Source organism: Littorina saxatilis, linkage group LG9, assembly GCF_037325665.1.
Source record: "Littorina saxatilis isolate snail1 linkage group LG9, US_GU_Lsax_2.0, whole genome shotgun sequence".
Classification (NCBI taxonomy): Eukaryota; Metazoa; Mollusca; class Gastropoda; order Littorinimorpha; family Littorinidae; genus Littorina; species Littorina saxatilis.
Genome location: NC_090253.1, coordinates 8,407,465 through 8,432,039, shown reverse-complemented (window position 1 = coordinate 8,432,039; position 24,575 = coordinate 8,407,465). Strand labels below are relative to the sequence as shown.

Genomic DNA, 24,575 nt, shown 5'->3' with positions numbered 1-24,575 from the left:
CAGTGTTGCCTGGTCATTTATTGAAAAATCTTTGAGCAAATTCAACTTTGGAAATGACATGAAACGATGGATTTTTACTTTTTATTGCAAAATTAAGTCCTGTGTTTCAGTTAATGGTCGGTATTCAGCATGGTTTAATGTAGGTCGAGGCACCCGGCAAGGGGATCCGCTGTCACCTTATTTATTTTTGATTTGTGTTTGTTTTGTTTTGTTTGTTTGCTTAACGCCCAGTCGACCACGAAGGGCCATATCAGGGCGGTGCTGCTTTGACATATAACGTGCGCCACACACAAGACTGAAGTCGCAGCACAGGCTTCATGTCTCACTCAGTCACATTATTCTGACACCGGACCAACCAGTCCTAGCACTAACCCCATAATGCCAGACGCCAGGCGGAGCAGCCACTAGATTGCCAATTTTTAAGTCTTCGGTATGACCCGGCCGGGGTTCGAACCCACGACCTCCCGATCACGGGGCGGACGCCTTACCACTAGGCCAACCGTGCCGGTTTTGATTTGTGCCGAAATATTGTCTCTTATGGTACGCCAGAACAAAAATATTTGTGGTATGAATATTCTTGGCGAAAATATTTTATTGTCACAATTCGCCGATGATACCAGTCTGTTTCTTGATGGTACATTCTTTCTTTCTTTCTTTATTTGGTGTTTAACGTCGTTTTCAACCCTTCCTTGATGGTACAGAGCAATCATTTTGCGAAAGTATAAAAGTGTTAAAACATTTTGCATCACTATCAGGTCTGAGAATGAATTATGATAAAACATTTGTAGTTTGGTCAGGACCTTTAAAGTTGTGCAAAAGAAGATTTTTGCCTGATATGAATTTTACCTGGAACCCGGATAACTTTAAAGCACTTGGTGTTATTTTTTCAGTAAATGTATCCGAGGTTGTTTTTCTTAACTATAGAAATAAGTTAAAGGAAATTCAAAAACTTCTGAATTCATGGACCAGAAGGAACATGACACCTTTTGGTAAAATAACAGTTCTAAAAACCTTGGCTATTTCCAAATTGACACATTTGTTTACGAATTTACCTGATTTTTTGATTGGTTTGCTTAACGCCCAGCCGACCACGAAGAGCCATATCAGGGCGGTGCTGCTTTGACGTATAACGTGCGCCACACACAAGACAGAAGTCGCAGCACAGGCTTCATGTCTCACCCAGTCACATTATTCTGACACCGGACCAACCAGTCCTTGCACTAACCCCATAATGCCAGACGCCAGGCGGAGCAGCCACTAGATTGCCAATTTTAAAGTCTTAGGTATGACCCGGCCGGGGTTCGAACCCACGACCTCCCGATCACGGGGCGGACGCCTTACCACTAGGCCAACCGTGCCGGTAATTTACCTGATCCAGACGAACAGTTTATGATGGAGTTAAATAATATTTTTTTCAAATTTCTTTGGGATGGAAAAAGAGATAAAATTAAAAGAACTACGGTCACCCAATCCTATGAAGATGGAGGATTAAAGATGGTTGACGTGAAATGTTTTCTGTCATATCTAAAAATTGTTTGGTTAAAAAGAGTTGTTGGTCTTACGGGATTAATATCAAGATTATTGTTTAAAGCATGTCCATCTGTTATAACAATTAATATGAGAGGAGAGGAGTTTGCAAATGTTTTGATGCAGAGAATGGAAAACCCGTTTTGGACCGATGTTTTTAAACATTATAAGAAACTACATGGAAAATGTGACCCTACAACCTTTAACGATTTTGTATCAGAATGTTTACATTATAATGTTAATATTAGCAGAGATAAAAAGACAGTGTACATTCAAAACTGGATTGACAATGGAATTGCTCAGATTGGTCATATTTTGGGACAAAATGGATACTTATCCTATAATGCGTTTAAAGTTAAATATCCAAATGTGCGAGGAGATTTGGTATTGTATCAAGGTGTAATCCAGGCTGTTAAAAAAATCAGAGAAAAATCGGCGTAGAATTTGATAAACATTTTATTATGACAGAGCCTATTGTGTGGAAATGTATTTGTAAGGTAAGACACAACTTATTTACAAAAAACTGATTGAACATGTTACGGTCCCAAAATGTATCGAAAAATGGTCTGAATCTTTAGACTGTTTGTTAGATAAGAAGGCTATTTTTCAACATGTTTTTAAAACAACAAAAGACACTCGTCTGAGATGGTTCCAGTACCGATTATTGTACATAATTTTGCCCACAGAACGGTTTCTATTTTTGCGAAAAATTGTGGATACGTCATTGTGTACATTTTGCGGTAGAAATGAAGAAACCCTTTTACATATGTTTTGGGAGTGTGATAAAGTGCAGACTTTTTGGATAGAATTTGTAAATTGGCTAAAGGCGAACTGCACCCATTGTGACAATTTAAAACTGTCTAAAGAACTGGTTCTTCTTGGAGTTGCGAACAATGTAGTCACCGATAAAGCTTTTGATGTGTTAGTAATCTGTGCCAAACACCACGTATATATTTCCAAAATGAACAAAAAGACCCCTTATTTTCAAACATTTAGTAGAAATTTTAAGCAAAGATTTAATTGTGAAAAGTATAACGCAGTTGTGAATAATACAGTAGATACATTTTACAAGGATTGGCGCCTGTATATGCATGTTTTGATGTAACCCTTAGGTTTTTTCTTTCTTAAATCCTTTTGATACTGCGACCACCAAGCCCTGAACATCCCCCCCTCCCCCACCCATCCTCCCACCCCATGTATGTTGTAATTGTTCAAGTGTTTTTCTGTTGTATTTTTCTGTCCCTTTGTTTAGGTGATGTCCTGCAATGTATAGCATATACATGTAAAAATAAAAAAAATTAAAAAAAAAATCAAAAAAAATCACAAAAAGAGAATTAAAAAAAAAAATTAAAAAAAAGAAATCTCCGCAATGTAGACTTAGGAATTCGTCATTTTTCAAGAAATCACAATTATATTCGCACCGTCTTACCTCATACAGAATGTCCGGTGGGTTTATTTATTTATGTTTTCTTTGTTTGTTTACCTTGCTTCAAGTTTAAATCAGTGTTTCTCTGTTCTTCTTCGCCACAAATTCCGACCTGCTAAAGCAATGGCAGCCAGGGTTTCTTCTCGTAAAACTTTTCGCTTCTTGTTCAGTCACAAAAATGTATGGCATGTATAATTATCACCCGTCTCTATCACCGACATACACTTTCACATTCGGTCTTAACCTTCCAAATTGATTAGAATTTCAACACGCGCAGAAATCTTGTTGCGACTGAAATGATTCAATTCCACCACATACAAATCCACACTGTATCTTCCACCCAACTGTCACAGAAATGTTAACACCTGCAGAACTTGAATCCCACCGTGGACTGAAGTTGTACGATTTCGAACATGTTGTGTGCATACGTGTGCTTTATACGCATTTTTCAAGGGGATCGGACCTTATTACCCCCACACCCACGCGAAAGTGAAAGCTAACTGGCAAGTTTTTACCTTTCTCTCCCAGCCCAGAGGCTGCAAGACACGGTCGCGCGCAGCACAGCCAGCGTGTGGTGCACGTGCCGAGTAAAAGCCATGCCACGCGTGCGCGACTCACTGCTTTCTCCTGTCATTGACGTGCTACGCCGGTTTTTTTCCCCCCGAAATCTTGTCATGTCAATCGCCGGACAAAGTGAATGGTCAAGTTGTGTGTGTGTGTGTGTGTGTGTGTGTGTGTGTGTGTGTGTTTGTGTCTACCAGTGTGTGTGTGTGTGTGTGTGTGTGTGTGTGTGCGTATGTGTGAGTGCCAGTGAGGGTGTGTGTGTGTGTGTGTATACGTGCGTATGTGTGAGTGCCAGTGCGTGTGTTTGTGTGTGTGTGTGTGTATACGTGCGTATGTGTGAGTGCCAGTGCGTGTGTGTGTGTGTGTATGTGTGTATGCACGGTGTGTGTGTGTGCGTATGTGTGAGTGCCAGTGTACGTTCCTATCCATCAAACCCGGTTCACGGCTAGTTAACACTCAGTAAAAACTGGGTTCATTTGAAAACTCGGTGCATGAATCAGGAACCCACTTTTTTTAAGCATGAGAAAGAGTTGCAAAGGTGCTCTTGTACCCTAAAAAATCATTTTGGGTACTGAGACCCATTTTGAGGATTTGGTGCTTTTCGCGTGTATGGACGTCACACTCGCCTTAGCCGAAAGCTTGGTTGGACTTTTAACACTTACACACGATCAAGGGACGTCACTCTGAATTTCCCGATTATCTTCAACATGGCGACTGGAGCCAGCAGTTCGCGGGATGGTCCTGTTAATTCGGTAAGTTGATTCTAGAGTTATCATTGATGACTTATTTATGTATACTGCCTCGATTTTAACTGAAATAGAACATTAGCATGCGAACCAGGGACAAGTTGCTAATCGCTAACGCCGAAGCGCGTTAGACTTGCTTTCCAAGGCGCTTTTGTATCCTTGGCGGATTATGACATTATTCAGTTATTCTGCAGAAAAACAGAAATGCTGGAGAAAAACTGTCTTTTCTGCAGCATTTCTGCATAATGTCATCTTTCGCCGAAGCAGCGTTTTTTTCTGCAGCAAAACATTTTACTGCAGTAAAATTGAAATCAAGAATGCTGCAGTAAAACGGTGCTGTTGTTTTACTGCAGAAAACCTGTTTTTATTTTTTCTGCAGCATTTTGTACTGGCTCTTGGCGGATTATGACATTATTCAGTTATTCTGGAGAAAAACCGAAATGCTGGAGAAAAACTGTCTTTTCTGCAGCATTTCTGCATAATGTCATCTTTCGCGAGAGCAACGTTTTTTTTCTGCAGTAAAATTGAAATCAAGAATGCTGCAGTAAAACGGTGATGTTGTTTTACTGCAGAAAAACTGTTTACACTTTTTCTTCGGCATTTTGGCATTATTCAGTTATTCTGCAGAAAAACTGTCTTTTCTGCAGCATTTCTGCATAATGTCATCTTTCGCCCAAGCAACGGGTTTTTCTGGAGCAAAACATTTTACTGCAGTAAAATTGAAATCAAGAATGCTGCAGTAAAATGGTGCTGTTGTTTTACTGCAGAAAACCTGTTTACACTTTTTCTGCAGCATTTTGTACTGGCTCATTATAATGTTGGAGCACGCGAGCCCCCCTCTGTCGAGAGATGGACTCATCCAGAATTACCAATAGTTACAAACTATTATACTATCCCAGGGGGCGACGAATACAAACGCTACTTTACAAGGTCGTTCGTTTTTCTCCAGAAAAACTCTGACAGACTATTCTGCAGTAAAACAACATCACCGTTTTACAGCAGCATTCTTGATTTCAATTTTACTGCAGTAAAACTGTTTTACTGCAGGAAAAAAACGTTGCTCTCGCGAAAGATGACATTATGCAGAAATGCTGCAGAAAAGACAGTTTTTCTCCAGCATTTCGGTTTTTCTCCAGAATAACTTAATAATGTCATAATCCGCCAAGAGCCAGTACAAAATGCTGCAGAACAAGTGTAAACAGGTTTTCTGCAGTAAAACAACAGCACCGTTTCACTGCAGCATTCTTGATTTCAATTGTACTGCAGTAAAATGTTTTGCTCCAGAAAAACCCGTTGCTTCGGCGAAACTGAGATGACATTATGCAGAAATGCTGCAGAAAAGACAGTTTTTCTCCAGCATTTCTGTTTTTCTGCAGAATAACTGAATAATGCCAAAATGCTGAAGAAAAAGTGTAAACAGTTTTTCTCCAGTAAAACAACATCTCCGTTTTACTGCAGCATTCTTGATTTCAATTTTACTGCAGTAAAACTGTTTTACTGCAGAAAAAAACGTTGCTCTCGCGAAAGATGACATTATGCAGAAATGCTGCAGAAAAGAACGGTTTTTCTCCAGCATTTCTGTTTTTCTGCAGAATAACTGAATAAAGTCATCATCCGCCAAGGATACTCTTGCTTTCAAGTTGCTTCGCAGTTTTCTGCTTTGGTTTGGACTGGAGTGGAGTTTGGTTTTGTGCATACATACATCATTATATGATTATGTCATGATGTAATGAGTGTGCGACACATACTTTCATTTTTAATTTTAAGTTGCGATGATTTAAAATCCCTCTCAGGCTTGTCCTTCGGTCCTTGTAGACTGATTCTGTAAACATCACATGTACGTTGTTTGTTTTTTTTTAACGGTTTTCTGTCACAATCATGACAATGCAGACAAACATTTCTTCTTCTTCTTCTCATTACTGAGGTGATATATATATATATATACAGGGGTGTAAAAAGCTATAGATGCCTGTTGACAAAAGGGTGGATTCATGGTTTTATCAAGAACGGTTTGCTTTGCAGGACCTGTTTCAAAGAGTCCCCATCACAAGAGGATCATTACTCATGCTGCAGGCTTCCCTTGGTAAGTGTACCTTTTCTACTGCTCAATTCTTATTACTTTCTTTTTCATTAGATAAATAGTTCAGTAACCAAAATCCCAGTTATGTATGTATGATAATTGATAGTATCTTTTTATCTTATCATTCAATCTAATATTGTGTTCCTCCTAGTCCTAGCTTTGCTCATGCCACTTTGGTGTATAGTCAAATGGGTACAACTACAGTACTAGCATGGCTGGGGGTAATCCAGTGATAGACTCTCAACCTGTCCTCTGTGTTGGGTTAATTATAATTAGCCTTTCGCTCAATGGAAGAGAAACATGATTTATTCTACGTGCCAACTGCCTTGGTTGAATGATTTAAGTGTTGGACTCATGGTTCATGGCTGCAAGTTCAAAACCCGGTTGGTACGGACTCTGACAATCCATAATTATTTTAGGAGGAGGACCTCAGGAGGAGAAGAAGCAACAGGAGGCGGCGGAGAGACGACAGGGCCTGGAAGCAGCCAAGACTCACGTCGTCGACAGTCACATTTGTGGGCTGGCTCTGCCGACCGCTCTGGTCAGTAGTCAGTTTAATCACTGTGCTGTATGGCCAGTAGTCAGTTTAATCGTTGTGGTGTCTGGTCAGTTGTCCGTTTAATCATGTTGCTGTCTGGTCAGTAGTCAGTTAATCATTGTGATGTCTTGTCGGGAGTTAGTTTAGTCACTCACTGTGGTGTTTTGTCAGTAGTCAGTTTAATCACTGTGGTGTCTGGTCAGTAGTCAGTTTAATCACTGTGCTGTATGGTCAGTAGTCAGTTTAATCACTGTGCTGTCTTGTCAGTAGTCAGTTTAATCGCTGTGCTCTCTGGTCAGTAGTCAGTTTAATCACTGTGCTGTATGGTCAGTAGTCAGTTTAATCACTGTGCTGTCTGGTCAGTAGTCAGTTTAATCACTGTGCTGTCTGGTCAGTAGTCAGTTTAATCACTGTGCTGTATGGTCAGTAGTCAGTTTAATCACTGTGCTGTATTGTCAGTAGTCAGTTTAATCACTGTGCTGTCTAGTCAGTAGTCAGTTTAATCACTGTGCTGTATGGTCAGTAGTCAGTTTAATCACTGTGCTGTCTTGTCAGTAGTCAGTTTAGTCATTGTGCTGTCTGGTCAGTAGTCAGTTTAATCATTGTGCTGTCTGGTCAGTAGTCAGTTTAATCATTGTGCTGTCTGGTCAGTAGTCAGTTTAATCACTGTGCTGTCTTGTCAGTAGTCAGTTTAATCACTGTGCTGTCTGGTCAGTCGTCAGTTTAATCACTGTGCTGTCTTGTCAGTCGTCAGTTTAATCACTGTGGTGTCTTGTCAGTAGTCAGTTTAATCGTTGTGGTGTCTGGTCAGTAGTCAGTTTAATCACTGTGCTGTCTTGTCAGTAGTCAGTTTAATCACTGTGGTGTCTTATCAGTAGTCAGTTTAATCACTGTGGTGTCTTATCAGTAGTCAGTTTAATCATTGTGCTGTCTTGTCAGTAGTCAGTTTAATCACTGTGGTGTCTTATCAGTAGTCAGTTTAATCACCGTGCTGTCTGGTCAGTAGTCAGCTTAATCACTGTGCTGTCTTATCAGTAGTCAGTTTAATCACTGTGCTGTCTTGTCAGTAGTCAGTTTAATCACTGTGGTGTCTTATCAGTAGTCAGTTTAATCACTGTGGTGTCTTATCAGTAGTCAGTTTAATCACTGTGCTGTCTTGTCAGTAGTCAGTTTAATCACTGTGGTGTCTTGTCAGTAGTCAGTTTAATCATTGTGCTGTCTTGTCAGTAGTCAGTTTAATCATTGTGCTGTCTTGTCAGTAGTCAGTTTAATCACTGTGGTGTCTTATCAGTAGTCAGTTTAATCACTGTGGTGTCTTGTCAGTAGTCAGTTTAATCACTTTGCTGTATGGTCAGTAGTCAGTTTAATCGCTGTGCTGTATGGTCAGTAGTCAGTTTAATCACTGTGCTGTCTTGTCAGTAGTCAGTTTAATCACTGTGCTGTATGGTCAGTAGTCAGTTTAATCACCGTGCTGTCTGGTCAGTAGTCAGCTTAATCACTGTGCTGTCTTGTCAGTAGTCAGTTTAATCACTGTGGTGTCTTATCAGTAGTCAGTTTAATCACTGTGGTGTCTTGTCAGTAGTCAGTTTAATCATTGTGCTGTCTTGTCAGTAGTCAGTTTAATCGCTGTGCTGTCTGGTCAGTAGTCCGTTTAATCATTGAGCTGTCTGGTCAGAAGTCAGTTTAATCGCTGTGCTGTCTGGTCAGTAATCAGTTTAATCGCTGTGCTGTCTGGTCAGTAGTAAGTTTAATCGCTGTGCTGTCTGGTCAGTAGTCAGCTTTGCTTCACATTGCTTCCTGTGTCCTGTATTGTGTTGCCATGGTCATAACCATCACATTGCTTCCTGTGTCCTGTATTGTGTTGCCCTGGTCATGACCATCACATTGCTTCCTGTGTCATGTATTGTGTTGCCCTGGTCATGACCGTCACATTGCTTCCTGTGTCATGTATTGTGTTGCCCTGGTCATGACCATCACATTGCTTCCTGTGTCATGTATTGTGTTGCCCTGGTCATGACCATCACATTGCTTCCTGTGTCCTGTATTGTGTTGCCCTGGTCATGACCATCACATTGCTTCCTGTGTCCTGTATTGTGTTGCCCTGGTCATGACCATCACATTGCTTCCTGTGTCCTGTATTGTGTTGCCCTGGTCATGACCATCACATTGCTTCCTGTGTCATGTATTGTGTTGCCCTGGTCATGACCATCACATTGCTTCCTGTGTCATGTATTGTGTTGCCATGGTCATGACCATCACATTGCTTCCTGAGTCCTGTATTGTGTTGCCCTGGTCATGACCATCACATTGCTTCCTGTGTCATGTATTGTGTTGCCCTGGTCATGACCATCACATTGCTTCCTGAGTCCTGTATTGTGTTGCCATGGTCATAACCATCACATTGCTTCCTGTGTCATGTATTGTGTTGCCATGGTCATGACCATCACATTGCTTCCTGTGTCATGTATTGTGTTGCCATGGTCATGACCATCACATTGCTTCCTGTGTCATGTATTGTGTTGCCCTGGTCATGACCGTCACATTGCTTCCTGTGTCATGTATTGTGTTGCCCTGGTCATGACCATCACATTGCTTCCTGTGTCATGTATTGTGTTGCCCTGGTCATGACCGTCACATTGCTTCCTGTGTCATGTATTGTGTTGCCCTGGTCATGACCGTCACATTGCTTCCTGTGTCATGTATTGTGTTGCCCTGGTCATGACCATCACATTGCTTCTTGTGTCCAGGAGGAGAAGAAGCGACAGGAGGCGGCGGAGAGACGTCAGGGCCTGAAAGCAGCCAAGACTCACGTCGTCGACAGTCCCATGTGTGGGCTAGCTCTGCCGATCGCTCTGGTCAGTAGTCAGTTTAATCGTTGTGCTGTCTGGTCAGTATATATATAGTCAGTTTAATCACTGTGCTGTCTGGTCAGTAGTCAGTTTAATTGCTGTGCTGTGTAGTCAGTTTAATCACTGTGCTGTCTGGTCAGTAGTCAGTTTAATCACTGTGCTGTATGGTCAGTAGTCAGTTTAATCATTGTGCTGTCTAGTCAGTAGTCAGTTTAATCATTGTGCTGTCTGGTCAGTAGTCAGTTTAATCATTGTGCTGTATGGTCAGTAGTCAGTTGAATCATTGTGCTGTATGGTCAGTAGTCAGTTTAATCATTGTGCTTTATGGTCAGTAGTCAGATGAATCACTGTGCTGTATGGTCAGTAGTCAGTTTAATCATTGTGCTGTCTGGCCAGTAGTCAGTTTAATCGTTGTGCTGTCTGGTCAGTAGTCCGTTTAATCATTGAGCTGTCTGGTCAGAAGTCAGTTTAATCATTGTGCTGTCTTGTCGGTAGTCAGCTTAATCACTGTGCTGTCTGGTCAGTAGTCAGTTTAATCATTGTGCTGTCTGGTCAGTAGTCAGTTTAATCACTGTGCTGTCTGGTCAGTAGTCAGTTTAATCACTGTGCTGTCTTGTCAGTAGTCAGTTTAATCACTGTGCTGTCTGGTCAGTAGTCAGTTTAATCACTGTGCTGTCTTGTCAGTAGTCAGTTTAATCACTGTGCTGTATGGTCAGTAGTCAGTTTAATCACTGTGCTGTCTGGTCAGTAGTCAGTTTAATCATTGTGCTGTCTTGTCGGTAGTCAGCTTAATCACTGTGCTGTATGGTCAGTAGTCAGTTTAATCACTGTGCTGTCTGGTCAGTAGTCAGTTTAATCACTGTGCTGTCTTGTCAGTAGTCAGTTTAGTCATTGTGCTGTCTGGTCAGTAGTCAGTTTAACCACTGTGGTGTCTGGTCAGTAGTCAGTTTAATCATGTGGTTTGATGTTCTACCGTTTCTTGCTTTTATCTCCGTGGCCCCTACACATATTTCCTTGTTACTTAAAAGGACAGTAACATCTTGAATGTTGTGGCACCTTGCAGAGTCAGAAGAACCATCTGAAGAAGTGTGCGTCCAACCTGGATGTGGAGACCGACCAGCTGCTGTCTGCTGTAAAAAGACAGGAGGAGAAACACAGTACTGATGCCCCCGCCGATCTAGCTCGAAGGGTCATGGATCAAAGCCCCACCACCACGTCAAGGTAGGTACGGGAGGATGTTGGAAGATGTTCATTTCCATTCTAGAGGTGTGTACATAGGATTCACAACTCTAGTATTGGTGGATATGTAGGTTTTCACATCCCTTCTATATATATGGTGTAAGGGGTGTTCAAGGCGGGGTAGTACCTCCGGTGGAGGGACACGTCGTGCTCTCTAGGGGGTAGTCCGTCCACCCTTGGTCCTCACTTGTCACTCAGCTCTCACCAGTGGCTCCAAGAAGCTGTAGCGTGCGCAGCGGCCACACCCCGGGCAACGGCTTCGACTGGCCGGCGAAACCTGGTGAGGGTAGCCGATGGGTCTCATACCCTCGGTGACATTTAGGTCTGTCTACCTTTGCACGTGAAGACTGGGCTCGGCGGACTGCGCGGAAGAACCACCAGCTGGTCAACGGGCAGGAAGGCGATTCTCTGCAAAGCGTTGTGGAACGCTAAGGGCACGACAAGACACGTAGGATGTCATGGCCATCCACTGCACCCGTCTCCGTCTCCAGCCGTCTCGACTCTGTCCTGCCACTGGATCAAGATGGTCTCGGGCGAGAGAGTGAGGTCGACGAACTGCGCAACTCCTCCTCACTTAAATCCAAATCACCGCGCAAGTCACTCTGATCATCCAACTCCATCCCATCAATCACCGTCAAGTCCTGTGGCGACAGGCAAGCGACGAAGCGGCAGGTGTGGGTACACTGAGAGCCGTAGCCGTAATCCTGCACACAGGCGGCCCAGGGCAATGGGTCGTTCTTCGCTGACCCGGAGCAGCAGTGGAGTCCGGCAGCCCCCTGAGCGACTGAGCAGCCCTCTTTAGGAATGCTCTGCTCACCTCCTTGGCCTGAGGAAGGGGCTAGAAAAGGTGCCCTAAACATTGCCTGCTCCAGCCTTCCCTAGCCAGCTTACCGCGGCTGGAGGGGACCCAACACCAGCGGTCGAAACACAAAGAAGAAAACGAGGATTGTTCCTCTAAAACTGGGCGCATGGAATGTGCGCACACTACTGGACAGAGACGATGCAGACAGACCCCAAAGGAGAACAGCCCTGATTGGACAGGAGCTCGCCAGATACGGTATAGACATCGCAGCACTGAGCGAGACCAGGTTCGCAGGAGAAGGAGAGCTCTGCGAAAGAGGCTCCGGCTACACATTCTTCTGGAGTGGCAGAGAAAGCGGAGAGCGACGTGAAGCGGGTGTTGGCTTTGCAGTGAGGACAACTCTTGTTGGCAAGCTGGCTGGACTTCCCAAGGGAGTGAACGACAGGCTCATGACCATGAAACTCCCCCTGCTCGCAGGAAGGAAGCATCTTACCATCATCAGTGCCTATGCTCCAACCATGACCAACCCAGATGAAGCGAAGGCAAAGTTCTATGAAGAACTTCACACCGTCATTGCTGATGTTCCGAAAGCAGACAAGCTCATCTTGTTAGGTGACTTCAATGCAAGGGTTGGCACTGACAGTGCTGCCTGGGAGGGAATCCTAGGAAAACACGGAGTAGGTCACTGCAACAGCAACGGTCTACTCTTGCTCCAGACCTGCGCCGAACACGAGCTGCTGATCACCAATACGATCTTCCGCCTCCCTACCCGCAACCGGACGTCATGGATGCACCCCCGCTCAAAGCACTGGCATCTCATTGACTACGTCATCGTGAGGAAGAGGGACAGGCAGGATGTGCGAGTGACCAAGTCCATGTGTGGCGCTGAGTGCTGGACAGACCACCGCCTCATCATCACAAAGCTCAACATCCGCATTCAGCCAAAACGACGCCCGCAAGGGAAGAAGCCCCCCAAACGGTTGAATGTCACGAAACTGAAGACCACTAGCGGCAAGCAGTCCTTTGTGAACGCTCTGGAAGAACGCCTGGATGCCATCTCCCTGGAAAATAAGAACGTGGAGGCGGACTGGGCGGTTCTCAGAGAACTGATATACAACACAGCCATAGAGACCTTAGGGCCCCAAATCAGAAAGCACAAGGATTGGTTCGACGAAAGCTGTGTGGACATCAAACAGCTACTGGATGAGAAACACCACCACAAGCCTACCTCAAAAACCCCAAGTCCACGGCAAGGAAAGATGCGTTCAACAACATACGCAGCTTTGTACAGCAGAAGCTTCGACAGATGCAGGACACTTGGCTCAGCAACAAAGCCGACGAGATCCAAGGCTTTGCTGACAGGCACGACATGAAGAACTTTTACGATGCCTTGAAAGAAGTGTATGGTCCCACGACCTCAGGATCAAGCCCCCTCCTCAGCGCAGATGGGATCACTCTCATCACAGATAAAGAGAAGATCCTTGGCAGGTGGGCTGAGCATTTTGACAACGTCCTGAATCGCCCTTCAACCATCAATGACGAAGCCATAAATCGTCTCCCCCAAGTGCCCATCAACGAAGCGCTGGATGACCCTCCAACCTTGCTTGAGACCCAGAAAGCAATACGTCTCCTATCAAGTGGCAAAGCACCTGGATCAGACGCCATCCCAGCTGAGGTCTACAAGGAAGGGGGAGCAGCTCTGACCGTAAGGCTTCACCAGTTGTTTCTCTTGATGTGGGAACTTGAGACAATTCCTCAGGAATTCAAAGACGCTTCTATCATACACCTGTACAAGCGCAAAGGAAACAGACAGGCCTGTGACAACCACAGAGGCATATCCCTGCTCTCCATTGCAGGGAAGATCCTTGCCAGGATCCTGCTCAACCGCCTCACAGCACACCTCGACCAGGGGCTCCTACCTGAGAGTCAGTGTGGATTCAGGAAAGAGCGTGGGACCATCGACATGGTGTTTGCTGCCAGGCAGCTACAAGAGAAATGCCAGGAGCAGAACTCTGACCTGTTCTCAACCTATGTCGACTTGACCAAGGCCTTCGACACCGTCAGCAGAGAGGGTCTGTGGAATATCATGGCCAAGTACGGATGCCCAAGGAAATTCATCGCCTTGGTACAGCAGTTCCACGAGGGCATGCAGGCCAGAGTCCAAGACAGCGGAGAGACGTCTGACCCGTTCCCAGTCACAAATGGGGTCAAACAAGGCTGTGTCCTGGCGCCGACACTGTTCAGCCTCATGTTTTCGGCCATGCTGACAGACGCCTTCCGAGACGGAGATATCGGGATCGCCCTGAGGTACCGTACAGATGGTAAACTGTTCAACCTTCGGAGGCTCCAAGCAAAAACCAAGGTCACGAAGGATATCATCAGAGACTTCCTGTTTGCTGATGACTGTGCCCTCAACGCTGTCTCAGAAGCTGATATGCAATGCAGCGTTGACATGTTCTCCAGCGCTTGCTCAAACTTTGGTCTGACGATCAGCACTAAGAAGACTGAAGTCCTCCATCAGCCAGCGCCTGGAAAACCTTATGTCGAGCCTGTCATCACAGTCAATGGCCAGAGACTCAACACGGTGAACCGCTTCACCTATCTGGGCAGCACACTGTCGCAAAATGTCACCATCGACGACGAAGTGAACGTCAGAATAGCGAGAGCCAGCTCCACCTTTGGCAGACTGTACCCAAATGTCTGGAACAGAAGAGGCATCACCACCCAGACCAAGCTGAAAGTGTACAGGGCAGTGGTGCTCCCAACGCTGCTCTACGCTTGCGAGACATGGACAGTGTACCAACGACATGCCAGGAAACTGAATCATTTCCACACAACAAGTCTCAGAAAGATCCTGGGCATAAAGTGGCAGGACAAAGTCCCAGATACAGAAGTGCTAGCCAGAGCAGATCTCCCCAGCATCACTACCATCCTGATGCAGTCCCAGCTTCGCTGGGCTGGGCACGTAGCCCGTATGCCAGACGAAAGACTGCCCAAAAGACTGTTCTATGGCGAGCTGCAACAGGGCCAGCGGTCCCACGGAGGACAGAAGAAACGCTTCAAAGACACTCTCAAAGCCTCACTGAAAGCGTTTTCCATCAACCCTGACACGTGGGAGAAATCTGCACTGGATCGTGCCACCTGGCGCTCCTCCATCCACAAAGGCGCCAAGATGTGCGAGGCCAGCAGAACCACCGCCGCTGAATTGATGAGACAGACCCGAAAAGCCCGTGCCATCAACCCTCCTGGAGACGTCCCACTCGTCCCTTGTCCCTTTTGTGTCCGAACCTTCCGTGCCAGGATCGGCCTTGTCAGCCATCTACGCACACACAGAAATAGCCAGCCCCAGCAACCCCCGGATGTCTAGAGTGGTCCTCGTCGAATCGACGGACGAACAACTATATATAGGCATATAAGTGGGTATTCTCCTCTGTGCCTGTGGACCGGTGGGTTGGTAGATATTCACATCCAAAGATAGGTGAGTAGGTAGACACTCACTCCAGACAGCATGGTAATCTGGCTAAGAAGATAAGTCGTTTGTTAGATGGGTAGGTAATTAGCTCAATCCGGAAGGGTGGGTAGGTAAGAATGCACATCAAGAGATAGTTGGGGAGGATGATACGTATTCATTCATCCTGTAGAGGTGGAAAAGTAGGGATTTAATCTCCTTTTATAGCAGATAGACATCCACTCTCCTTTTGTTTTGGTAACATTTTTCAGTGAATGTAAACAAGTTGCTGTTGGCTGTATTTTTAGAAATCTCTTCTAAAAGTGTTGTTACAGGAATGCTTATGACCGGGTGTGTGTTAAACATAAAATGTTACAATAATGTTGACTGGTAAGCAGTGTTTGAACAGCTGACATGAAGACAGTTATCAAGTGATTATTTTTGAAGTTTGTCAGCTATTTTACAGCCAAAAAACGGCATTTCTGCGGTGTACTATTTTTTATTTGGCTCAATCAGAATTACTGGACATATAGTAATGTTTCACCAAAATTAATAAACAAAATTATATTTTAACTATGTAACTATAATGACATGCTGACCTATCTTAAACTCTCTTTTTTCTAATGTAAATCTTGACATATTCAAGTACATTTTGTTTTTTAGGGTGTGAGTCTACTTTTGATGCTCACATTGTGGCACTGAATCATACCTATCGTGTTGACTTTAGGCACAACATCAGCATACCGCTAGTTTTACAGACACAACACAGCGGAGCTGAGCTAGTAGAGTCAGCAATGTCTTTTTCCCTTCTGTTTTCAGAATGACACGATTGAAGAATCCTGAATCAGATGACCTGGCTGATGAAGAGGACTATGAAACAATGTCCATGGTGGAGTCTTCTTCATCGGAGTGGCTGCCAAGTGACCCTGATACACATGACAGTGATTGTTATGTCAGTGATTCTGAAAGCATACTTCATGCTCTAGAACCAGAGGTTTCGGCAATACTGAAAATGGGAAAAGAGCATCCAGATCGGAGAAAAGCCTTTATTAATTAAGTTACAGGATGAAGGTGATTATCATTATAACTGCAAAGTTCTCAGGGATAAAGAAGGACCGCTGATTCCAAAATACAGAAAGAGCATAGAACCTACAACACAACCAGACTATATAGGGCATGTCCTCACTGCAAAGCTATTTATCGCAGACAGCTCTTGTCCAAACATGAACCAAACTGCCCACAAAGATCTTGTGATTCAAAACGCTTGAAGAAAGGACAGTGTGCCATCATTGGCAGGCTATTGCTTCCCCTGCCTCCTGATGTCAGTTCATCATTTTTCGCAAATGTTTTGTCCAAACTTAAGAAAGATGACATTGGGCGTATTGTCATGGCAGATTCATTGATTGTGAGATATGGCGAGAGACTATATTCCATAAGAGATTGTGAAGAGCACACATATGGTCAGATCAATGGCCGTTTGAGAGAGCTCGGGAGGCTTTGTCTACTGCTACTGTCATAAAGGTCATTAAATTACATATTCTTACTCCGAATCACATAAAGAGCATTGACGCAGTCTGAATTGCTAAGGTCTGAAAAAGGCTACCCGTCTTAAAGTTTAAAAGGGAAGCAACCCAACCACAAAAAAGGTAAACTGGGTATGTGACGTCACTTCCACTGCTACACCACGTGGTATACTCATTCGACATTCTTCAGTTCTGACGAGAGGTCGTGTTTCCAAAGGCTCTGTGTGCGTTGTTGGAGTTTTCATAACACCTTCCCTAGACCCTAACTGCCTAAAAAACTTCAGACCCGTATCAAATCTTCCTTTTTTCTCGAAATTACTTGAAAAGATAGTTCTCTCTCAGATCATTGGGCACCTCACCCAGAACAAGCTCCTCGACCCCCATCAGTCCGCGTATAGGGCTGGCCACTCAACAGAAACCGCTCTCATCAAAGTTGCAAATGACCTTCTCTTAGCTCTCGATCAAAAGCATGTGTCTGTCCTTTCTCTATTAGATCTCTCGGCAGCATTTGACACTATTGACCACTCCGTTCTCCTGACAAGACTTCACAATTCTTTTGGTATTTGCCACACTGCCTTAGCTTGGTTTAAGTCCTACCTCACAGACCGCTCTCAGATAGTCTCCATTGACGGCTTCCAATCTGCTCCATCCCCGTTGACTTTCGGTGTCCCCCAAGGTTCTGTACTTGGCCCGGTGCTATTCATCATGTACACGAAACCAATATCTAATGTCATCTCTCGCCACTCTGTTTCCTATGAAAGCTTTGCTGATGACACTCAGTTACAAAAATCTGGCCCTATTACTGACCTCCCCAACACAATCGAGACAACTAAGAACTGCATCTCTGACTTGAAATTGTGGATGACCGAAAATAAATTGAAACTTAATGACGACAAGACCGAGATCATGCTAGTTGTACCCCCTTCTCTTAAAAAAGAACCATCCCTTCCTGCCCAAATCTCTATAGCTGGAACTGATATTCAGTTGGCTTCTCAAGTACGAAACCTCGGTGTCATCTTCGACGAAACTCTCTGCTTCAAACAACAAGTCTCCACTGTCTGTAGAAATGCCTACTATGAACTGAGAAAAATTAGCTCCATCCGCCACTGCCTTTCTTCCGATGCTACAAAAACCCTCATTTGCTCTCTCGTTCTTTCAAGGCTAGATTACGGAAATGCCCTTCTTTCTGGTTCATTTGACTATCTCATTGAAAAACTGCAGAAAGTACAGAACAACTCCGCTAGATTAATCACAAAGACCCCTAAAAGACACCACATCACACCTGTTTTGAGATCCCTTCACTGGCTGCCTGTAAGGCCTAAAAAAAAAATAGGTGTGGTTACGGTAACCCGACCTACCCTATTTTTAGGGGCCGATCCTATAACTTTTTATTACATTTGTCAAAAAAAAAAAAAAAAAACCGAGTGCAAAAAACGCAATGAAAGCGAAAGCGCCCGAGTCGCACACTTATTTCCCTGTCAAGTAGGTTTAATTTGTACACATTGGGAAAAAAAGTTAAAAAAAAAAAAAAGTGATTGCCTACCTACCTACCCTATTTTTTTTGGCTATGTTACCGTAACCACACCTATTATTTTTTTTGGCCTAAGAAGTCGTATTCAATACAAAATTGCATGCATTTGTTTCTCTTTCTTTCATGGTACAGGACCTGCTTATCTCTCTGAGATGTTATCAAAATATTCAAACCTCTCCTCTCTTCGCTCTGCAACAGATACCAATGTACTTAGTAAACCAAAAAGAAACAGAAAATCAACTAACTATGGATTTGAGAGATCCTTCAAGTACCAGGGACCTCTTGTCTGGGAGAAAATCCCCCGGAGCATTAGGGATTCCCAGTCACCATCTGCCTTTAGAACAGCCCTCAAAACACACATGTTTAAGTTAGACCTCTGAAGGAGATCCCATGATCGGTGAGTCATCGGCGCTGCCACGTGTATTATCTACTAAAGTGTGGCGTTCATGAGGATGTGTATGTGCCTGTGTGTGTTGTACTAGAATAACGTATGCGTACATGGAATGACATTGCGGGTTACCTGAACATTGACAATGACGAAACAAAGATTGTGTGTGTGTGTGTGTGTGTGTGTGTGCGCGCGCGTGTGTGTGCGTGCGTGTGTGGGTGTGTGTGACCATGTTTGAATTTATTCGGATTTAGTTCTCTTTCCTTGTTTGTATTATGATTGTGTAAGTGTAAAGCGCTCTGGGCTCGTCACCACGAGGTTTACGCGCTATATAAGTAATCGTTATTATTATTATTATTATTAACACCCACCGACCACCTACCCGTCTGCTTATCTTCTACCTGGTAGTTGGTGAGCTCTTTCCATTTTATCTTGCTTTTCGTAAGAACTTTTGGCTTGTTATTGATAACTTTCCGTCCTTTTTGGACTTGTGAATTTTCGTCAGTAACTGTTGTTGTTGTGTTGGCCGCCATTTGCATTTTTGGCCGGCATGGCAGATAACGCGAGTAGACGTGGCAAGGGCGATGTCAAGGGCAAGATTAAGCCTTAATCATCTTCTCAAGGTTCTAAACCTGTGCTAGTTGTCCTTTTGGACAAAGAGAAAACACTGTCATGTCTGTTACCATTTCTCCCCCCGGGGAACATGTTGCCGCGAGCGGTATTTCTACTACTTGCGTTACGTCGGCGGCATGCTCGTCCTCCGTTTCGTCAGACGGGCAAGCCTCTCTTGTTTCTTCTTTGTTGAGCTCCTTAGTTCCAGAGATTCGCAACTTAGTGCGCGACGAATTGAAGCGTGCTACTCCTGAGGAAAGCCTTGTACATCCGCCGGCAGGGAGCGATGTCCGCTCTTTGGCGTCTTTTTCCTTTCCTGTTGCGACGGCTTCCGGTGATACCGGAACTTCTACTACTGCTTCTGCTTCTGCAGGAAGCTTACAAGGTATGTCGAGCTTGTCCTCCGGCTCTCGTGAAGCCACCGGACTGTCCCTGCTGGGACGGAGCTCACCTGGCACGGGTCACCCCCGTTTTCCTGCTCAGTTTCGTTCAATACCCATTCAGCGTGAGTTCGATTCTGAGCAAGGGCGGTTTCCTCCGGAAATCGCGCTTCCGGGTTTTCCCGGAAGCGAAGGTCCTCCTTCACACTCACACTCAGAGGTGGTGGTTGGAGTTGACCGTGGACTGGCCTCAGGGCAGCAGGGCTTCCGGCCCCAGTCATCACGACTAGCGTTTCCACATCAAGGTGTGGCTTCGTCTGCCGTGTTTCCGGCGCAGTCCGGATCTGCTTTCTCTCTTCCGGGCACTCCTTCACGGACGTCCTTGGTTGAGAGTCAGCTTCCTGCCTATGGACAGTTGGGGCATTCTTCTCTTCACTATGGTGTTGGGTCGACACCCCTTCCTGTTCCGGGGGCTTCAAGCTTGCCGTCAGCGCTTTCGTTCCTGCCTTCTGGTACGGATACGAGGCATGACGGTTTTCGGTCTGACGGATTTCCGGTTTCGGCTTATCCTGACCGCCAGCTTGCCTCTGGTTCAGTTGACTTTGGTCAAGGTCATCACGACTATTCTGACACGCAGTCAGTTGGCTGTTAGGGCAGTCTTCCTTTCACCACCCTGGCGTTGGGTCGACATCCCTTTCAGCGCCGGCGGCACTGTTTTGACCTCTCCTTTGTCCTGTTGCGGGCATTGGCGCTTTCAGAGCAAGGGCGGTAGCCGCTGGCGCTGCGCTTCCGGTTTACCGGAAGCATAGGTCCTCCTTTGTAATTACACTGTGTGTTCTTTCCTGGAGTTGACCGCTGACTGGCCTATGGGCGTTCGGGCTTCCGGCCCCAGTCATCGCAACCTTCGTTTCCGCATCATGGTGCGGTTTCATCAGTTGTGTTTCCGGCTCAGTCCGGATTCGCTTTTCCTCTTACGGACACTCCTTCACGGATGTCGGTGAGCGAGGATCAGCATCCGCCCTATGGGCTGTTAGGGCAATCTTCCTTTCACCATACTGGCGTTGGGTCGGATTCCCTTTCAGCGCCGGCGGCACTGTTTTGATCTCTCCTTTGTCCCGTTGCGGGCATCGGCGTTTTCAGTACAAGGGCGGTAGCCGCTGGCGCTGCGCTTCCGGTTTACCGGAAGCATAAGTCCTCCTTTGTAATTACACTGTGTGTTCTTCCCTGGAGTTGACCGTTGTCTGGCCTACGGACGTTCGGGTTTCCGGCCTCAGTCCACGCAACCTTTGCTTCCGCATTGTGCGGTTTTGTCTGTTGCGTTTCTGGCTTTGTCCGGATTCATTGTTCTTCTTACTAACACTTCCTTTTGGGATGTCAGTGAGTGAGGAACAGCTGCTGGCCTACGGGCATTCAGGCTTTCAGCCTCGGCCGTGACAAGTAGTCTCTTCACTGGTTGGGTGTTGCGTCTACTGTCTATTCAGTTCTGGTGGCTTCGGATTTTACCTCCTCTTTTTCTTATCCTCTTACGGGAGGGGTTGAGACAAGACGGTTTCCGGGTGGACGGGTTTCCGATTTTCCGGTCATCTCGTTCAGTAGTTTTCCACTGGCAACTGGGACTTAGGCCGTGTCAGTTCTCTTGGCTATTCTGTTATACAGTCTTTAGCCAATGATTAGATATGTTCTGGATTTCCGTCGAAGCTCTTGGCTTCTATCGAGGTCTCGACGGAGGTTACTTCCAGATATTTTATGGAGGTACATCGGCTTCCTCTTTGGTTGCATTCGGCGATGTCGGACTTCCGTTCCGCGAAGGAGGAGTTTTTTCCTACTTCCGGTTCAATAGTCACCTTCAATGTGGGTACCACCTTTCGCAGGTTTTTGGCTAGTCAATCTCCTACCCGAAGTGGTATCCACGGGTTCCGGTTCTGCTACTCGTTATTCACGGGTCAGTTCCGGAACACGCTCAACCTTGGGTGTCTTCGGCTACACAGGCTTCGGTTTCGGTTTCTTCTTGTTATGAGAAGTTCTCTTCTCGGAAACTGGGTCGGAACTTGCTGGCGTCTTTGCTCTTCTGCATACACCTTTACTGGTAATGCAGGAACTTAGAGGATTTTGGACGTCAGTCTTTGGAATTTGCCTCTTTTTCGGAGATGATCGCCAGAGCGCCCTCGCGCTCTTTCCCGGAGTCACTGAACCTTTCACACTTAGCGTGTATCAGGACTCTGATGACATCTCCACTCTTTTAGTCAGCCCTGCTAGGGTGAACGAAGAGCAAAAAAAGGGCTGTCCTCCCTTCACCTCACTTTACAGTCAGGTGTCGGAGGGACTTGTTTCTCTCGTATTCTCAGTTCTCTGAGCAGGCTAGGAGAGATACTTAGGCTTTGCTCGGGGTAAAGGGACATACTTTTCGAACTTTGGTGTTTATACCAGAAAAGAAAGGTAGATTCAGTTGAATGGAGATCAGCAGATCACTGACTTCTCTCTACAAGGGTTAAAGCAGAGCTAGCCTCCTCAGAGGAAGCATGCTCAGGCCTCTGGACAATTTAAGCCGGCGGCCAATAGGCAGTCTCTGCCTGATTCTCGATTGTCGAGAAATAGATCACTTTTGGGCAGGGAGAAGGGCAGCCCTAGCAGCAAGCCTCTCCCCACAAGGAAGCCCCCCCGATCACACCCCCCCTCCTCCGCCCTCCACTTTGGCGATGGCGGGGGGGTCTCCTCCTTGCAATTTTCATGGCATGGTCTCTGTACACAGCCAATAGTTGTGGGAGTGGTAAGGTCGGGCGACTCCCATCGATCTTATGTGTGCATTTGCTTATGCTTCAGTCCGATCTTTTAACAGTGATCTAGTCCCATCAGCTCGAGCACCCGCTGAGGTCTCTTCTGGTCGGATCTAGCGCTGTTCTTCGGATATACTGCTTCAGTCCTCGGTGAGTGTAACAGTAGTTCAGCCACGGGCTGCTGCAGTGGCACTTCCGGTTTTACCGGAGAGGTTGTTTCTTTCACAGACGCTTCATAGGTACGTCTGAGTTTTGGAACAACGGCTGACCTAGGGCATCCAGGTTTTTTAGCCTCGGCTGGTGCAACAGCCATTCCACCTGTTTGCGGTGATGGTTGTTGTTTTCCCTTTTCTTGTGGCTTCGGACTTCGACTTTCTTCCTTTATTCTCATCTTAAGCAGGAGATGAGATAGGACGATTTCCGTTTGAGTGGGGTCTCCTGTCTTCAGGCTTCCCCGTTTTTTTTTCTCACTTTTTGCCACAAGCCTCTGGACTTGGTCCTGGTTTGTCTTTCGCCGAGTCTGACTCTGTCTTTCTCTAGCGATCAGACTCGTTCTGGTGTTTCGTCCAAACTTAAGGTGCGCTTGAGTTGGCCTCGGAAGTAACATTCAGATTTTCCTGAGGGGTCATTGTCTTCGGCAATGTATGTTTGAGGAGTCATTCTTTGTGGCTTAACACCTCTCGCAGGTTTTTGGCTACTCCTCTCCTTTTGGGCAGAGGGTTAGCTAATGTTCCGGTTTTTCTTTGCTGTGGGCCTTTAGCCCAGCATCTTATTTGACAGCGGAAACTTACGTTTCTTACGTTTACCTGTGTACTGTTGGAACTTTGGTACATGGTTGTCCTTCGGGCTTCATGGCTTTCAGCCTTAGCCTGTGCTATAGCCTCCTGTCTAGCGTGGGCGACTATGGCATTTTCGGTTCCTGTGACTTCAGATTTGGCTCTTCCTCTTCTTCCTCGTCCTAGCACGAGGTGAATCAGGACGACTTCCGTTGGGTCGGGTTTCCTTTTACAGTCACCCTTCTACCACAGGCAACTATGACTACGGCGTTTGCCCGTTGATCTCTACGTCTGACTCTCAGTCTTTCAGAGTTAGTCAGACGCGATCTACTTCCTCGTATTACCTCTCTCCCTGCTTTCGCATTGACTGGTAGAGGATTACTGGCGAACGTCTCTTTTTTGGGATTTCCCTGTCGAGGTGGGCTCTGGTACCTTGTACTCAGTTGTCTCCCTCTCTATCTCGGTGGATATTGGTCACTCTTTTCTGGAGCTGACTTTTATCTCACTGTCCTTTCGGGTTTCACTCCATCCCAAGGTTTTGCATACTTTGGCATGATCGTCTTACGGTCTCCGTGAGGTTTGTCCTTCACTGTTCTGAGTGGACATCCTTACGCACGGATCGTTTCTAGGGCGGCATTTCCTTCCAATAGAAAGGGGGGGGGGGCAGCTTGTCTTTCCCCCTACTCGGCTCGGGTTAATCCAAGGCCGGGGTCTCTTTCTGGGTTGTTTGGTCCAGGAGATGGAAGAAGTGCTGGGCTCAGATTTCTGGCTCTCTGATGTTGTCTTTCGCAACTTTTTGCGTGAGAGACATCTCGGCTGTCAATCAGGATGGTTCTCAGGTCCTTACCTGCCTTTTTGGCAGTGGGCCAGTTCCTGGCTAGGGTTTAGGGTGAGTTAGATTTTCTTTCTCACTAGGCCTTTTCCTGACCTTTTGGCAGCAGGCCAGTTTCTTGGCAAGGTTTTAAGAGTGAGTTTGGTTTTTCATTCCCACCGCCTTGTTGATGCTATCTGCTCTTTATGTGATTCGGAGTAAGAATATGTAATTTAATCGAAAATTTTTAAGTAAATTTTCATTTGATTAATATACTTACCCGAATCACATAGTGTATTCCCTCCCGCCAACCCCGCTTATGATTTCTTAGTTTTCTTTAAAGTCGAATGAGTATACCACGTGGTGTAGCAGCGGAAGTGACGTCACATACCCCGGTACGGGAGGTAACTCCCTGGGTATATGGTCATTACCATAGCTGTGTTTACCTTTTTTGTGGTTGGGTTGCTTCCCTTTTAAACTTTAAGACGGGTAGCCTTTTTCAGACCTTTTCAGATACAATATATTCTGTCAAGTCAGACCATAACAGTCAAGAAAGCTTGA

General features: G+C 45.6%; 1 protein-coding gene across 1 annotated transcript; it reads left to right on the top strand.

Moving 5' to 3' along the window:
• Window positions 1-6,204: 6,204 nt before the first annotated feature.
• On the top strand, window positions 6,205-10,234 carry LOC138976719 (uncharacterized). The gene is made up of 4 exons (XM_070349589.1): window positions 6,205-6,346; window positions 6,763-6,884; window positions 9,629-9,736; window positions 10,226-10,234. The coding sequence occupies exons 1-4, from the start codon at window positions 6,229-6,231 to the stop codon at window positions 10,232-10,234; spliced, it is 357 nt and encodes a 118-aa protein (XP_070205690.1). The 5' UTR covers window positions 6,205-6,228.
• Window positions 10,235-24,575: the final 14,341 nt, after the last annotated feature.

Excerpts from the sequence above, each read along its gene's own strand:
- LOC138976719 (XM_070349589.1), top strand. The coding sequence starts at position 6,229 with ATGCCTGTTGACAAAAGGGTGGATTCATGGTTTTATCAAGAACGGTTT. Across the intron at positions 6,347-6,762 it reads CATGCTGCAGGCTTCCCTTG|GAGGAGGACCTCAGGAGGAG; the intron begins GTAAGTGTACCT and ends TAATTATTTTAG. Across the intron at positions 6,885-9,628 it reads TGGCTCTGCCGACCGCTCTG|GAGGAGAAGAAGCGACAGGA; the intron begins GTCAGTAGTCAG and ends TCTTGTGTCCAG.